The sequence below is a fragment of the Xenopus laevis genome, chromosome 9_10L (assembly GCF_017654675.1).
Source record: "Xenopus laevis strain J_2021 chromosome 9_10L, Xenopus_laevis_v10.1, whole genome shotgun sequence".
Lineage (NCBI taxonomy): Eukaryota > Metazoa > Chordata > Amphibia > Anura > Pipidae > Xenopus > Xenopus laevis.
Genome location: NC_054387.1, coordinates 125592596 through 125610226, shown reverse-complemented (window position 1 = coordinate 125610226; position 17631 = coordinate 125592596). Strand labels below are relative to the sequence as shown.

At 45.1% G+C, this 17631-nt stretch overlaps 1 protein-coding gene across 1 annotated transcript; it reads right to left on the bottom strand.

Moving 5' to 3' along the window:
* Nucleotides 1-1160: 1160 nt before the first annotated feature.
* LOC108701730 (ras-related protein Rab-35) lies at nucleotides 1161-17332 on the bottom strand. The gene is made up of 7 exons (XM_018236744.2): nucleotides 17141-17332; nucleotides 14653-15181; nucleotides 14500-14550; nucleotides 13441-13564; nucleotides 12551-12675; nucleotides 11794-11918; nucleotides 1161-2129 (listed from the first exon to the last, which is right to left on the bottom strand). Exons 2-7 carry the CDS (start codon nucleotides 14705-14707, stop codon nucleotides 2004-2006), a joined length of 606 nt encoding a protein of 201 aa, XP_018092233.1. The 5' UTR covers nucleotides 14708-15181; nucleotides 17141-17332; the 3' UTR covers nucleotides 1161-2003.
* Between the last annotated feature and the right edge of the window lie 299 nt (nucleotides 17333-17631).

Sequence of the window (17631 nt, the reverse complement as noted above, 5' to 3'; positions counted from 1 at the left end):
GGGCAACTCAACAATAAATACCCCTAGGTTGAATAGTCCTACTTTAAATAAATAACAAGGCCTGGAAAAGCCTGCTGTGTATGTATGGAGGGGGATGTGAATTTTGGAGGCACTGTCTACATACTTCTAAATCAACCCTGCCTTCAATGTGTAGTTGTGTTGGTCTACAGCAGCTCCTCCACTTTTCCTCCCTGTCTTCAGATGACTTGAGCTCTATGTTTCCAGGTGGCATCTGGAAAAGTTGAAGCAGATCGGGTCAGAGTAGGTAAGTGTTCAGGAGTGGGGTGCAATTCATTACATTTGTGCATGGATTCCAGTTGGTGAAGTTCCTGTTCCAGCTGAGACCTTATCGAATCTGTGTGTCCACAACTGTCCAAAAAGGAAGCCTTCAGATAAATCATGGTCCCATTATTTGCCTCCCTAGTATACATCATGTTCCTTCCCCCGGAATATCTCTAGAGATTGATTTTTTAATCTTTGTACTTATCTGTAGGTTGCTCTCTTTCCTATGTCAGGCACGTAGGCCAAGCAGACAAGGTGGTCAGAGTAGGGTTTTCCCACTACAGTAATCTCTATGCGCAGTGTAAAGCAGGTTGGTGGAGATTTGGCTCTACCAGGGGAAAAGATCCTAGTGGGGCATAAATAAAATGGGCAACTTATGAATCTTAGATGGATTAACCTGTCTCCGTTCTATCCCCAAACTGACATGCTCGGAATAGCTCAGGCACAAAGGAGCCCTGCTCCCGACCGATCGATTGTGTAAGAACCTCATAGATGACCTCTGAATGTAAGTGGGAGGAGCACATTGGGTTTGAGGCCTTCAGCTAGCATTAGCACAAAGAGCTAGAGGAAATTCCAAATGGTGTGTAATTGGATGAGAGCCAGGACTTGCGGGTCAATCACGGACCCCTGAGAAACCAGAGGGAGTAAAATAACAATAATAGATTACCTATGAAGGCAAGCAAGAGGAGCACATTGGGTTTGAGGCCTTCAGCTAGCATTAGCACACAGAGCTAGAGTAAATTCCAAATGGTATGTAACTGGATGGGAGCCAAGACTTGCAGGTCAATCACTGACCCTTGAGGAACCAGAGGGAGTAAAATAACAACCTCCCAACTCAGAGATGAGAAAAGAGGAACCAGGAACACACAGAGCCGTTCTGTAGAAAAAGGTCCTGTTTATAATCTCCGAGTTAATATCCAGTTAAATGCAAAAATAAGCTTTAAATTCATGTACAGCTCAGGAGAAAGGTAATACATAAATATATAGATATACAGTAGTGAGAGGCTTTTATAAGATGGAGAGAGGGAATGCATTAAAGATGGCTGCCGTTGTCAGTTATTAAACATACCTAAATGACACTGTGGGGCAAATGATTCAGTGGTTTTATCTGCAACTACTGCACTTGAACTACCCTGCCCCTCTTCTCACATTGACTACTCTTCCTGTACTTTCACCCTGCACTGTGGCACCTCCTAGTGGTCCTGTGGTCTCCTTAATTTATATCCCCCCCCCATCTCGTTGATGTCTGGTCCATCCTTTGGCCAGTACATGGACATGTGCCTATGGATTCCCTTTACACCCCTAAATGTGGGAACTGCAAGGTCGCCATAGTGGATGATCCTTTTGCTCTACGGCACTGAGTTGCCAGTTTAGTGGTTGGCCCACCCCTATGGCTTTTCCCTTAACCTCCACCCAGTGTTACGGCACACTCCAGTTATTCCAGGTCTGATACGGTACAGCTGCCACTATATGTCCATCGAGTACAGTAGTCCCAGGCTATGGCTGCTAGAACACACATCAAGGCTCACAGCCATGTGACTGAGCCTCCAAACAACGTAACACTCCTTTCTGCTATCATGTATCCCCCCAAGCAGTGGTACGGTCCAGCAGGCACAGCAGCCCTTCCTGCTAGTCGCCCCATCCCCCCCCCGACCAAACTCCCATAGTCCATTTCCAGTTAATTTTTGTAGAAGGCCCCCCAACACATCCAAGGGGCGGAGTCAGCAGCATCTCTTGACATGTGGTTTCTTCTTCGTCTTGGTGATGGAGACCACCTCGCTGGGATTCAGCCTGGCCTGGTTGTCTCTCTTCATGCGCAAGACCATACGGGTCACAGAAAGGAACATCTGTAGAGAGAACATATAAGGGCTAAAGGGGAGTCTAAACCAAAACACAGCTAGGACATGCCAAGGATCTATAGTTTCCATATGTTAGAAAAACCAAAGTAGATTAAAGGATCATCTTTACTAAAGGTACTGACACATTTCCATTGTAGGAACATCTGAGCATCTATGTAATCTGTCAAAAGAAGGGTCACTGACCCCAGCAACCAAAAAATGTTCCTCTCTGGGGCTACACTGTCATTGTTTTTCCAGTTTTATCTGCTTATTTTTCTAATGAGGCCCTGTTATTTGGGTCTTCCATTTCAACTTACAAAGGCACTGCCCTGTTGATAAGGAAAGTAAGCCCTGGCAACCAAGTACCCAACTAAATTCCAAACAGGAGAAGAACAATTCTAGCTTTTTTTCCCCCACCCAACTCTCTTAGTGACACAATTTATATCCCTCGTGTATCCTTGTCTCCCTCTCTTCTCTTGCCCATTTTCTCTCTTCTACTTGTTTTGCATTTCTGATTTCCCGACCCCTTCTCTCGTTCTCTGCTTTTTGCAGCTTTCTGTTTTACTTTTTAATATTTGGCAGCTCTTTCCCAACATTGCTGGTCCTTCACCAATCACTTCTATTGCCTATTCTACTGTTTTATCATCCAGGGAGGTCCTCACACAGTCTTTTACGTGTCCATTTTTGACAAACAACCTGGGCTCTGGCATCGGAACACTGACAGAGAACAGATCAGGTTGGGTCGAACAAATCCTAAAACCCCTGGTAAGAAATACTACAAGCTACCTACAGGACACCACAGATCTAAACAAACTAGCAAACATAGTATTGTTACCAGAGGGCACCATTTTGGCAACAATGGATGTGGAATCCCAATACACCCACAAAGATGGAACAGAGCATGCAAGGAATTCCTGCAAAATCAAAATCTGCCAGCTGATACTGTCGTTTAATTGAATTTACACTGACACTTAACTATTTCTTGTTTGGCCAAGAATTGTTCCTACAGCAGATGGGGAAAAGTATGGGAACCCAGTTTGCACCTTAGTATGCTAACCTTTTCATGGCAAAACTTGAACAAGATTTCCTTGCCTCCTGTACCACGAAACCCCTAGCATATCTCCCGATATATTGATGACATCCTCATCATTTGGACAGATACTGAGCAAAAACTCATCCAGTTCCATGAACAGTTTAATAATTATCACTCCACCATCAACTTCAAATTAGTCCACTCCTCAAGCCACATCCACTTTATGGACGCAACTATTTATATCAAACACAATACCTTACATACCACCATATATCAGAAACCCACAGACAAACCGTCCTACCTGATGTATGACCGCTACCACCCAAACCATACAAAACATGCCATCATCTACAGGCAGGCCTTACGCTACAACCAAATCAGTTCTAACATCTCAGAAAGGGACCAGCACCTGGAAACCCTCAGAAAAGACTTTATTGACAGAGGCTACAACCCAAGGGTTGTAGACCACAACCCAAGGGTTGTAGACCACAACATACACAGAGCCACCAAGGACCCTAGAAAGGAATTACTAAAATACAAACAAAAAAGAGAAACAGATCGGGTACCAACCTACAACTAGGGTTGCCACCTTTTCTAAAAATAATTACTGGCCTAAGCCCCGCCCACAGTCCCACTGCTTGAGCCAGCAGTGCAGCGGTTCCGACTCCTGAGTGAGCAGGGAGAGAGCTCAAGAGTGGAGCAGCATGAGGAGCCCATGTCAGTAGTACAGTAAGAAAAATAATGGCACCTGTTCTCCTGTCCTCTCATCTTTAAGGATGCCAGTCACGCCGCCTACAAATCTCATCACGTCAAGACGACACGTAAGCGCTGTCACGTCCCAGGTGCCTCGTAGCTGGGAATTTCGAGCAGGGAGGGAGGAGGGAGCAGCGAAGCTGCTTGATAATGGTGGTTCGTCTCCTCAGAATTTTACAGGCAGTGTAATTAACGGTGTTTTTTTTAATACTGGCACCGTTTTTCTGGCTAGGCCGGCAACCCTACCTACAACCCACAGCTGAAGACCCTTGGAAAAATAGCCAGAGAGTTACAATGAACACTACAAAAAGACACAAGACTACATACTATATTTCCTTATCCACCACTTGTGGCATTTAGGCAACCCTCAAACCAAAGGAAACTCATTATAAGAAGTTCACTTTCAGGACCCACAAGCAATGGGATCCACCCATGTGGAAGAAAGAGATGCAAGACATGCCCACACATCCTCTCCGCAGACAGAATAAAAATTCCTGGCACAATAGAGGAATACTGTGTACACGGCCACTACACTTGCTCATCCTGCAACGTGGTTTATCCAATAACATGCACAAAGTGTCCAACAAGAGGCATTTACATTGGAGAAACTGGACAAAGCCTCAGAAAAAGGACCAATCACCACCGGTTCACGATAAGCAATAAAAAATTGGATACACCAGTAGGTAAACATTTTAATAGTCACAGTCTGGATGACTTCCACATTTCTGTTCTCAAAGCCAATTTCAAAACAGAAAATGTAGGTAAAGTGTGGGAATACAAACCTTTAGGAGTCTGGACTAAATCTAGGCCATGGATTTATGGCTAATTACCAAGACTAGTAACAGATGCATACCTTTTTTCTGTGGAGATAAACTACTACAGGAATCTATTATCTGCTTCACACCTTAGGTCTAATTTGTGCCTGTTCTGGACTACTTTGCATAACCCACCTCCCTATAAAGCTGGCCATAGACCTGATCGTACGAATCGAGGATTCGTACAATTTTTGGAACGTGTGTCCCGACATTTTTCGTCCGGCGGAGATCGGTCGTTTGGTCGATCGGACAGGTTAGAAAATTTCTGTCGGCTGCCGATAATATCTCTGCGTGTATTGCCGATCATACGATTTTCAGTGGGAGACTGTCACCAGCTTTGGTTGGACATAGATATCGTACGATTGCTGTCAGGGGCAGAACATTGCTGATCTGTTCTTTTACTAATCCGACTGGTAAGACTTTGATCTGAATGGTTATTGGCGGGTCGGGAGATGGGAAAGTCCGATCGTACGATGATTCGTACGATCGGATCTTTGCATCTATGGCCAGCTTAAGTCTGTCCCTGCTTGCAATACAAATTATGCCAATGTGTTGTTTCTCCTTTTGTCCCTCACAGTTTTTTTTTGTAAACAAAATGCTGAATATATGTCAGTGCCAACATTGCTTTTTTGTAATCAGCTTTGAATAAGGAACTGCAATGTTCTGAAAGCTTGCTGTGATTATCATCTTAGTTAGCCAATAAGGGTCTGGCCACACGAGCAGATACGGGGAGATTAGTCACCGGGCGACAAATCTCCTCTTCTTCGGGCGACAATCTCCCCGAACTGCCTCCCGTCGGCTAGAATCGAAACCCCCGTGGGATGGCACCCGGAGCGGTTTTCCGAAGTCGCCCGTTTACTCGTGAGGCAACTTCGGGCGACTTCGTAAAATGAAGCACACCGATTGCCATCCTGCCTGTGATTTACATTCTAGCCAGCGGGAGGCCGTTCGGGGAGATTACTCGCCCCGAAGAAGAGGCGATTTGTCGCTGGACGACTAATCTCCCTGAGGGCAGGGGCACAAGGGCAGATTTGGGGAGATTTAGTCGCCGGGTGACTAATTGCCTCTTCTGTGCTTCGTTTTCAAGTCACCGAAGTTGAATCAGGGGGAAGGCAGTTCGGGGAGATTGTCTCCTCGAAGAAGAGGAGATTTGTCGCTGGGGCGACTAATCTCCCCAAATCTGCTCCTGCGGCCAGATCCTTAAAGGGATACTGTCATGGGAAATTTTTTTTTTCCTAAAATGAATCAGTTAATGGTGCTGCTCCAGCAGAATTCTGCACTGAAATCCATTTCTCAAAAGAGCAAACAGATTTTTTTATATTCAATTTTGAATGTGACTTGTGCTCTGATAAACTTCAATCACTCTTTACTGCTGTACTGCAAGTTGGAGTGATATCACCCCCCCCCCCAGCAGCCAAACAAAAGAACAATGGGAAGGTAACCAGATAACAGCTCCCTAACACAAGATAACAGCTGCCTGGTTGATCTAAGAACAACACTCAATAGTAAAAACCCATGTCTCACTGAGACACATTCAGTTACATTGAGAAAGAAAAACAGCAGCCTGCCAGAAAGCATTTCTCTCCTGAAGTGCAGGCTTAAGGTATCACCTTTACACCACTTTTATTATGCTTCATATCTAGGGTTGCCAACCTGGCCGGTAAAAACGATGGCTGATCCCAATGTTATTAATAGGGAAAAAAAGATAAATGTATAGGAAGGCTGGTATTTTTTTCCCTAAAAGGCGGCAACCCTATTTATATCAAAAGTTCTACCCTATAACTTTGACAAACACACACAAAGCCATAGCACAAATGGACACTAGATGTCACCACAAGCAAAATAATGTTTTCCGAATACCAGAGGCAAGTCGACTTGACGGCTGACAGTTTTACATTCGTTAAGTGCCCTTTTTTTGCACAATTCTAAGCAACTTTCCCACACCTAGTCATTACACAGCTTGGGATTGTGATCGCAAATGAAAGCAGTTTCTGTTCTGTTTTTTTTTCTTCTGAGTTTTAACTCCACAACGCAGCGGAAGTCAGCTCTCCTGCAGGTCTGTTAATCAGCGGGTCCCTGCTACTTTGTTTCAGGAGTCTGAATGGGCAGTGCAGAGAATATAAACCTACCACTGGCAGGGAATGGATTAGGGAAAAGATCTGGTGTCTAAAGCTGCAGTTTTGGGGCATGCCCTGGGTATAAACATAGATTATGCCCCTCCTACACTGTTCCTGCCCCTCCAGTTGAATTCAATGGTGAAATTTCCCCATATGATACTTATTCACCCAAAACTACGCCTCCTATTGACTTCAATGGGAACCGTGTTCAGCCCCAATCCTTGTCAGGGTTCAGGTGCTTCTACCCCCCACTGGGTAAATCCCATGGACAGAGAATACCCCCCATGTACCTATGACAGACGCACAATTCTCCGTTAAGCAGAAGCCAATAGGAAAAGGGAAAGAGTGGCAGGGGTACAATGAACACACCGGGACGCTCTTAAAGGGACAGTGACAATAAAATGTTCCTTGACAGTGACATAGCTGCTATTTACCTTCATTATCTGTGACAAGCTCTTTTCTTTCCCAGCCCAAAGGACTCGCATACATATGTATCCGGTTTGATTCTCTTGTATTGTGAGATCAGACGTATTTATTCTGCTGTACAAACAACTCCCCACCCTTTCGGCTTCACCCTGTCCCAAGGAAACCAAACTAAAAGGCAATAAAGGCCAACTATACCTGCATTCTTTTCTGTATTTTCCTTTGCAGTCGTCTGAGATGGTGACTCTAATATTAGGCAGGGTTACTTTATCCCCTCGCTCTGTATGAGGAGTTAGTGGCTCAGCTGCTATTGTTTCCCCCATATAATGGAGGGGTGACTAGTCTAAAAGGGCCCCACACAGAGAAATACAGTCCGAGTGCATTGGTCAAATTTTTGTCATACATCTTGATAGAAGGACCAGCACTCCAATATGTGTTTATTTAATGTATGTCCATATATATATATATATATATATATATATATATATATATATATAAACAAGGGAAATCAAATGAAAATTGAAAATTGAGCATAGGACTGGCCAGATATGGGATGACTTTGACGTAGTTGGCCAGCTTAAATATATTGCAATATATGGACAAACAATCCCTGTTTTGTTTAAAGGGTAAGGCATTTTTCGGTAGCAGTATGCACAAAGTGTCTCTGTCTTAAATATATTGATAATGGGTTGAGTGCAGAGGACTCTTGTATTTGACTATATGTATTTTGTGGTCACACCCTCATTGCACCCCCGCCTAATGATTTTAAAAACTAGTGGTGAGCACAACTTTCCCTTGTTTGTTATAGTTCTACAGGAGCAGTGACCAGCTCCATGTTGTAGCTCCCACCCCCTCCAACTATAGTCAGGTGATCCCACTGGTGTCTAATAAAAGGGCAGCCAAGTTTGGGAGTTTTACTTTGAAAGCAGCAAGTAAGTTGCAGGTAAAACGTGTTCGTCCCTTTTATAAAATGTATAATGAAACCATAGAATTCTTAATGAATCAAATGAAAATTGAGCATAGGACTGGCCAGATATGGGATGACTTTGACGTAGTTGGCCAGCTTAAATATATTGCAATATATGGACAAACAATCCCTGTTTTGTTTAAAGGGTAAGGCATTTTTTAGTAGCAGTATGCACAAAATGTCTCTGTCTTAAATATATTGATAATGGGTTGAGTGCAGAGGAATCTTGTATTTATATATATATATATATATATATATATATATATATATATATATATATATATATATATATATATATATATATATATATATAGTGAATAACATACCACCTATTGTAAAATATAAGGATATAAGTTATCCTCATATTTTTTTTTTATAATATACAGGTTTCAGTGAGTCATGTGACAGAAATGACATCACTATTATTAACTGATAACATCACTAAGCAACGTTTATAAGGATATAATTTAGGGGATACTCATGGCATTATATAGTGAATAAAGTACCCCCTCTTGTAAATTATAAGGATATTATAAGCTACCGAGGAGTTCCATGACCATATAAAAAGACGAGGCCGAAGGCCAAGTGTTTTTATACAGGTCATGGAACTCCGAGGTGACTTCTAATCATGTATAGTGAATTCAACTGTAGGTGTGTCTTCAATAAACTCAGAAGATTTTGAGACAGCTATTCGAGTCCAAGGTCCCTGATCTACATATAATTCTGGGTAAACAGTCCATGATAAACACAGGTCTGGTTACTCAGCAAACAGTCTTTCACAGAGTTGAGTGTGTGAGTGTACATAAAAATGCTTAATCATTCATCTTTCACCCCCTTAAATTACACAGAGACACTGTATCATAGGCAGCATAGGTATTCCCTGTACTAAGCACAATTCAGCAGGAACAGTCCCCTAAGTTTGCTCATGGTCTGTACAGAGAGATCCCATAAAACTATGGCAGCATAGGTATTCCCCTGTACTAAGCACAATTCAGCAGGAACAGTCCCCTAAGTTTGCTCATGGTCTGTACAGAGAGATCCCATAAAACTATGGAGGCATAGGTATCCCCTGTACTAAGCACAATTCTGCAGGAACAGTCCCCTAAGTTTGCTCATAGTCTGTACAGAGAGATCCCATAAAACTATGGAGGCATAGGTATTCCCTGTACTAAGCACAATTCAGCAGGAACAGCCCCCTAAGTTTGCTCATAGTCTGTACAGAGAGATCCCATAAAACTATGGCAGCATAGGTATTCCCTGTACTAAGCACAATTCTGCAGGAACAGTCCCCTAAGTTTGCTCATAGTCTGTACAGAGAGATCCCATAAAACTATGGAGGCATAGGTATTCCCTGTACTAAGCACAATTCAGCAGGAACAGCCCCCTAAGTTTGCTCATAGTCTGTACAGAGAGATCCCATAAAACTATGGCAGCATAGGTATTCCCTGTACTAAGCACAATTCAGCAGGAACAGTTCCCTAAGTTTGCTCATAGTCTGTACAGAGAGATCCCATAAAATTATGGAGGCATAGGTATTCCCGGTACTAAGCAAAATTCTGCAGGAACAGTCCCCTAGGTTTGCTCATAGTCTGTACAGAGAGATCCCATAAAACTATGGCAGCATAGGTATTCCCTGTACTAAGCACAATTCAGCAGGAACAGTCCCCTAAGTTTGCTCATAGTCTGTACAGAGAGATCCCATAAAACTATGGCAGCATAGGTATTCCCTGTACTAAGCACAATTCAGCAGAAACAGTCCCCTAAGTTTGCTCATAGTCTGTACAGAGAGATCCCATAAAACTATGGAGGCATAGGTATTCCCTGTACTAAGCACAATTCAGCAGGAACAGTCCCCTAAGTTTGCTCATAGTCTGTACAGAGAGATCCCATAAAACTATGGCAGCATAGGTATTCCCCTGTACTAAGCACAATTCAGCAGGAACAGTCCCCTAAGTTTGCTCATAGTCTGTACAGAGAGATCCCATAAAACTATGGAGGCATAGGTATTCCCTGTACTAAGCACAATTCAGCAGGAACAGTCCCCTAAGTTTGCTCATAGTCTGTACAGAGAGATCCCATAAAACTATGGCAGCATAGGTATTCCCCTGTACTAAGCACAATTCAGCAGGAACAGTCCCCTAAGTTTGCTCATAGTCTGTACAGAGAGATACCAGAAAGCTGGCCATAGACGCAAAGATGTGATTGTACAAATTCGAGGATTCGTACGATTTTCGGACCGCATGCCGTCATTTTTCATCCGGCGGAGATCGGTCGTTTGGTCTATCGGACAGGTTAAAAGATTTCTGTCGGCTGCGGGTAATATCTCTGCATGTATTGCCAATCGTACAATTTTCAGAGGGAGACTGTCACTAGCTTTTGTCAGACATAACTTTCATACGATTGCTGTCAGGGGCAGAACATCGGCTGATCTTTTCTTTTACTACTTTATTTGATCTGAATGGTTAGTGGCAGGTCGGGAGATGGGGAAGTCCGATCATACGTTGATTCGTACGATCGGATCTTTGCGTCTGTGGCCAGCTTTAAACTAATCAGCATTTTTACTGGTTCTTATTGCACTTTACAGATGTTCCATAATGCACAGAATTTCCCCCATGCCCATAATGCAATGCACAGGAAACCAGCAAACGGAACATCATGACAACTTGCATTGCACACACAACCCCACCCCCTGGGGCCCATTTGGCATTGCAATGACAGCTCCACATGCTTATATTTCACTGCACAAGGTGCATCCCGAATTGACCAATCCCCACGCATGCCCATAATGCATTGCACACAATTCCATACTGCACAGTCAAGGCACCCCCCAACCCCATACCAGTCTCAAAGTAGAAGTCACATCCATGGGTACTTACAGATGCCTGAGTGGGGTGTGGGAGGTTCATCCCCTGCTGATTGGCCAATCACAGAGCAGGGTACTGTATGCAGACAGGGAGAGTAGGACTTTATTGGGAAGCCACCCAGAAAGGGGAGGAGGTTGCTGAGGTGACCCCATTATAAACAGCTTGGCTAGACTTAAGAGTAGTTCACCTTTAAGTTAACTTTTAGTATGTTATAGAATGGCCAATTCAAAGTAACTTTTCAATTGGTTTTCATTTTTTCTTTTATATAGTTTTGAATTTTTTTTTCTTTTTCTGACTCTTTCCAGCTTTTAAATGGGGGTCACATCTAAAAAAAACAAATGCTCTGTAAGGCTACAAATGTATTGTTATTGCTACTTTTTATTACTCATCTTTCTATTTGGGCCTCTCCTATAAATATTCCAGTCTCTTATTCAAATCAGTGCATAGTTGCTAGGGTCGTTTAGACCCTAGCAACCAGATTGTTGAAAGCTGCTGAATAAAAAGCTAAATAATTAAAAAAACTGAATAAAAAAGTGAAAACCAATTGCAAATGGTCTCAGAATATCCCTCTCTACATCATACTAACAGTTAACTTAAAGATGAACAACCCCTTTAGGTATGAACGTTAGAGAATGTGGGGGCTGAGCTTAACTACCCCAAACCTCATGGCACAAAGCAACCTATACGCACGCTCCCCTCACCTCCTCCACGTTACGGTTCTCTTTTGCACTCGTCTCGAACATTCGGACTCCCATCTGATCAGCAAACCTCTTGGCGTCTGTGGATTCCACACGTTTCCGGGATGGATCGTCGTCTTTATTACCGACTGCAGAAAGGAGAGACAGGCACATCAGCCCCAAGTGTGCAAGGGACCATGGGAAATGGCTAGCACACATGGATCAGATGCACCGAATCCAGGATTCTGCTTTTTTCAGCAGGATTCGGTTTCGGGCAAATCCTTCTGCCCAGCCGAACTGAATCTGAATTCTAATTTACATATGCAAATTAGGGGTGTGGAGGGAAAGTGCGTGACTTTTTGTCAGAAAGTAAAAATGTTTTCCCCTTCCAAGACCTAATTTGCATATGCAAATTAGGGTTCGTATTTGGTCGGCCGAATCTTTCGCAAAGGATTCGGGGGTTCGGACGAATCCAAATTAGTGGATTAGGTGCATCACTAATTGTAAACATGGACTCCATGTATGGGATTACTGTCCAACCTGCTGCATCAAAGCAGCACAATTCTATAAAGCCAAATAAATGAAATCAGATAAGAACGGGTTATATCTACGTGGGTCTATATTGTACAATATCCAACCAATCAGCTAGGCCAGTCTGTGATTGGCCAGTGTTAAGAGTTTGTGGTGCTGCCTGCCAGATGTCAGTGGTTGTCCTGCCCAGAGCAGAAGGCACAGATCTAGCAGTCTCTGGCCCAGTTACAGTGAGAGGTGTGTCTCTTACCCAGTACGGTGCAGACAGAGTCACAATTCTGGGTGATCTCATGCAGCCATCGCTTCACATTAACAAACGATTCGGGGCTGGTGACATCATAAACTACAATTACACCGTGAGTGTTCCTGTAATACCTATAAAGGGGTGAGATACAGAGGGTCAGTGTTTCCATAGCAACAACCCCTTCCCCATAGCTTGCACCCAAGTCAGTTAGTAGCATTCAGCAATCTCCCTTACATCTAGCAATGTCTCTTCACGATCTCCATAATCCACCTGCCTCCGTTACACACAATACAGAAGCAGCATCCATCTTTGTCCTGTACAACAATTCTCCATAGTACATCAGTCCCTCCAAACAAGCAAAGTCTCACCAGCTCTCCATACAGGCATTACCCCAGGACTTATCCGTCTCACATACAGGCAATACCCCCAAAACCCAACCGTCTCACATACAGGCAATACCCCAAAACCTATCCATCACACATACAGGCAATAAACCCAAAACCCAACCGTCTCACATACAGGCAATACCCCAAAACCCATCCGTCTCACATACAGGCAATACCCCAAAACCCATCCGTCTCACATACAGGCTATACCCCAAAAATCATCCGTGTCACATACAAGTAATGCCCCAGGACTTACCTGCCTGTCAGTCTCTCTAATTTTTTTCCCCTGCAAAGAATTCTGACTCATCTAATCTGACAACTATTCAACTGTCCTGTCCTGTAAGATCCCCTTTTGCCTCCAAGTCAAACAAGGTGACACTTGCCGGACTCAACCCTCTTTTGTTACATGAATGTGTCCCTCAGGCAAGAAAATGACTGTCCCTGCCAATCTCTCACACTGATGCAGCACTCTCATGCAAAGAGTTGGAGCGCACAAACACTCTCTCTCACGTGGAGGTGATTGTCCTGAATCTCTCCTGTCCGGCCGTGTCCCAGATCTGCAGCTTCACTCGTTCTCCATCCAGAACCAGAGTCCGGATCTTGAAGTCGACCCCAATGGTTGTGATGTAACTTCCTGCAGAAGACAGGGAATACAATGAGAGAAGCAAGAAAAGAAGAGGCAAAAAGCACTGGAGTCACCAATATCAATAGGAGAGTGGAGAGAGTGGGTCCTAAGTGGGAGAAGGAACATCCTCATGGGTGAAGCATTTAAAGGAAAAGGAATTGCTAAAATTAAGTAAGCTTTATCAGAAAGTTCTACATAAATACACCCGTACTGCTGCTCTGAGTCCTCTGTCAAAAGAAACACCACATTTCTTTCCTTCTATTGTGTACTCATGGGCTTCTGTATCAGACTTCCTGTTTTCAGCTTAAACCTCCAGGGCTAGGGCTTGAGCATGCTCAGTATGCTCCTTTCTCCATCTTCCCCTCCCTGCTGTAATCTGAGCCCAGAGCTATGAGTGAGCAGGGAGAGATGCAGGAAGTGATGTCACACCAAGCTAATATGGCAGCTGCTATCCTATACAAGAGAGAGTTTCTAGAGCTGTTTACTCAGGTATGGTAAAGCATTTATGCAGAATAAATACAGTCTTACAGCTTGCAATATTGGGTCTAATCTATTGGCAATAAACTGCTATGGTAACTTTCCGTCTCCTTTAAGGGGTCAGCCATCGGAGGCTTGCTGGATTGTAGAGGTGAAGGAGCTAAGGGGAAGAAACAGTTGGCCTGCAATTGGTGGAAAGCCAGGTGAGCTGCAAGGTAACAGGTCCACCTGCCATGACTTCCATGAGATGTGCCGCCCCATTTCCAGGCTGCTGAGCTTACACCCTTCTGAGGCTCCAAAACTGCCTGCAAAGGACCCTCCTGACCCCCCTCATGTTCTCCTCCAACAAGGAGGATGCTCCTCAGCTTCTCTCACTTGGGATGCCACTCCACCTCCTCACCATTGGATACTTCTGCTCCTCTGCCTACTAGGAGGATACTTTCCATTGGGTGGAACTGCTCACTTACCGGAGAAGGAGTTATCTGAGAATCTGAGCAAGAGACTGCTTTTTCCAACACCTAAATGAAGAGGAGAAGGCCCGATTGTAATAGAGGGCATGAAACGTTATGGGCTGGTGTAAAAAGTCTTCTTTAAGGTCAATACAGCTGTTCACTACTCACCCGAGTCCCCAATGAGAAGCAGTTTAAAGAGATGGTCGTAGTCCTTAGCTGCCATTATACACCGTCTGCTCTTCTTCACTTATATCCGTGCAGTCTCCTTTCTGCGCTCTCCCAAGTTCTAAATGCCACTTTCTCTTCTGTGTCCGTTACACTCCTACTTGTGCCCCTTATCCATGTCACCACTCATGGGACCTGCTTGTGTTTCTTCTCCAACCCGTGTGTTACACTTCACTCTGTCACACTTGTGCCCTCTGTATGTGCAATTCTGACTGCCACTTTCTCTTCTGCATGTCCTGTATCACTTTCCCCTCCACCTGTCCTTGTGTATATAGATATAGATGTATAGATATATATACCCCCACGTCTTGATCTACAGCTTTAGTGTCTCTCCTAGTTCTGTATAAGCCACTCTCTCCTCAGTGTCCCTCTTCTTCCTCCTCCCAGCGCGTCCCTCTCGTCACTGGGTTTTCCTCTTGGATTGTTGTTCCAGAAGGAAGGAAGTCAGCAGAAAATCAGCAGCCAGATTCCTCTGTATAGAGAGAAGGGAGGAGGGTTCACTAGTGAAAGCGAAAAGGCACTCAACTGGCTTCTCACCAATGTCACCTGCTGCTGCACAACCTCTACTCTCTCCTGCCCCAGGTTATGTGACTCTCTCCTGCCCTCTGACCTCTACTCTCACTCTGTCCTGCCCCCTCACTTCTACTCTCACTCTCTCCTGCCCCCTCACTTCTACTCTCACTCTCTCCTGCCCCCTCACTTCTACTCTCACTCTCTCCTGCCCCCTCACTTGTACTCTCACTCACTCCTGTCCCCTTACTTCTACTCTCACTCACTCCTGTCCCCTCACTTCTACTCTCACTCTCTCCTGCCCCTCACCTCTACTCTCACTCACTCCTGTCCCCTCACCTCTACTCACACTCTCTGCTGCCCCTCACCTCTACTCTCACTCTCTCCTGCCCTCTCACCTCTACTCTCACTCTGTCCTGCCCCCTCACCTCTACATTCACTCTCTCCTGCCCCCTCACCTCTACTCTCACTGTACTCTCTCCTGCCCCTCACCTCTACTCTCACTGTACTCTCTCCTGCCCCTCACCTGTACTCTATCTTGCCCCCTTACCTCTACTCTCACTGTATCTCTCTTGTCCCCCTCATGCTACTCTCCTGCCCCCTCACCTCTGCTCTCACTGTACTCTCTCTTGTCCCCCTCATGCTACTCTCTCCTGCCCCCCCTCACGTCTACTCTCACTCTCTCCTGCCCCCTCACCTCTACTCTCAATCTCTCCGGCCCCCTCACCTCTACTCTCACTGTACTCTCACTGTACTCTCTCCTGCCCCCCCCCTCATGCTACTCTCTCATGCCCCCTCACCTCTACTCACACTCTCTGCTGCCCCTTCACTCTACTCTCTCCTGCCCCCTCTATGCTCTCCAGCCCCCCCATTTCTCTCTGAATTGTTCTTGTGAACTCACCTTTCATTGTTCTTTCCAATAACCTACTGACCTCAATACCAGATTGTCCCCTTGGCTGTGTCACAATGTAAAGTTGGCCATACACAGGCAGGTTTTGCCGTGTGAAACGACTAATTTTAACACAACCTCATAAAATCACCTACTTATTGTTACATTGATAAACTTATTGTTATAAATGTTAATTTGTCGTTTACTGCGGGTGCCTATTGGAAGAGTAAACAAAGGGACAGAAAGCCTGTGACAGAGATACGACCAAAGTCTCTCCAGATATCGTTTATTACTGATGGGAGAAATGTTAGTTAAAATGTTTGTTTGGAATCAAGATTAAATAAAGGCCTTTTAAGAATAAAGTAGATGTGTGGTGTGGTCTCCTCACAAGCTCACAAACACAAGGGAGTTATGGGGAGGGATTACTAAATGGGGCCTTGTTGTTCCTAAACTTTGTGCCTAATAAGACAGGGGCACAGGGGGGCTACTTTATAATTGGGTAATTGGTTAATTGGGTTTGAGGGAGGAGGGCAGGGAACTGGCAGGGATTTACCTCAGTTAAAGTAAATACAAGTAGAAATGTACAAAGACGTATGTGGCTGTTTTATACACAATATAATGCAGAATCACGGCTGCTGCGGTGCATGCTGGGAAAGTACCGGGGGAGAGTGGGAAGAAGTTGTTGGGCGGAAGTGAGTGGAGTGAGGGGGAGGAGTCGGCGCTGCCAGTAGTGGGGCTCAGGGGCAAAGTGGGAGTGGCCGAGTACACGGGGGTGTCCAGAGGGGAATGTTATTATACAGGGGCAGGATTGTGCAATAATAAGATGGAGGAATGTCAGACATGGGCGGGGAGGTGACACAGAGTTTGCACGTTGGGCAGGTTCCATAGAGAGTGAGACTGAATATCCGAGTATCGTAACCCCCCCCCCCCCCCAATGGTCTGTAGGAAGAGTGGAATGAGCGGGGGTGTGGGGTCTCCTTCCCTCCCGAGATCCCTGTCTGTCTCTCTATTCCCGGCACAGATTAGTCTTACCCCAGGGAGCGTGTGTCTCGGGTCCAGTCTCCTCCGCTGCTGCTGTTGCTCCGATCTCCCCTCCCAACCAAGCCGGTCTGTCTGCGGTCACTCTCCCTCCTCCCCTTCCCCCCAGCCAAGATAATCCGCTCAGTGCGGGGAGGGAGCTCGTAACGCCCTGCGGCTCAATCAGCGTCACTGATCACGTGTCTCCAGGGGCCGCACCGCTACTGCCACTCCGGGGCCACATTCCTGTCTGTGCTGATCATAAACTCACTCCTACTGTACTTTACCTCACCTCCTCCTAAACTCACTCCTACTGTACCTCATCCCCTCCTAAACTCACTCCTACTGTACCTCACCTCCTCCTAAACTCACTCCTACTGTACCTCATCCCCTCCTAAACTCACTCCTACTGGTGACCTCATTCCCCTCACTAAACTCAACTCCTACGTGCTACCTCATCCCCTCCTAAACTCACTCCTACTGTACCTCATATCCCCTCCTAAACT

Coding starts and splice junctions, on each gene's coding strand:
- LOC108701730 (XM_018236744.2), bottom strand. CDS start 14,707: ATGGCAGCTAAGGACTACGACCATCTCTTTAAACTGCTTCTCATTGGG. Junction 12,676..13,440: donor TTCAGGACAATCACCTCCAC/GTGAGAGAGAGT, acceptor ACCCCTTTATAG/GTATTACAGGAACACTCACG. Junction 11,919..12,550: donor CTCTGTCTGCACCGTACTGG/GTAAGAGACACA, acceptor TCCTTTCTGCAG/TCGGTAATAAAGACGACGAT.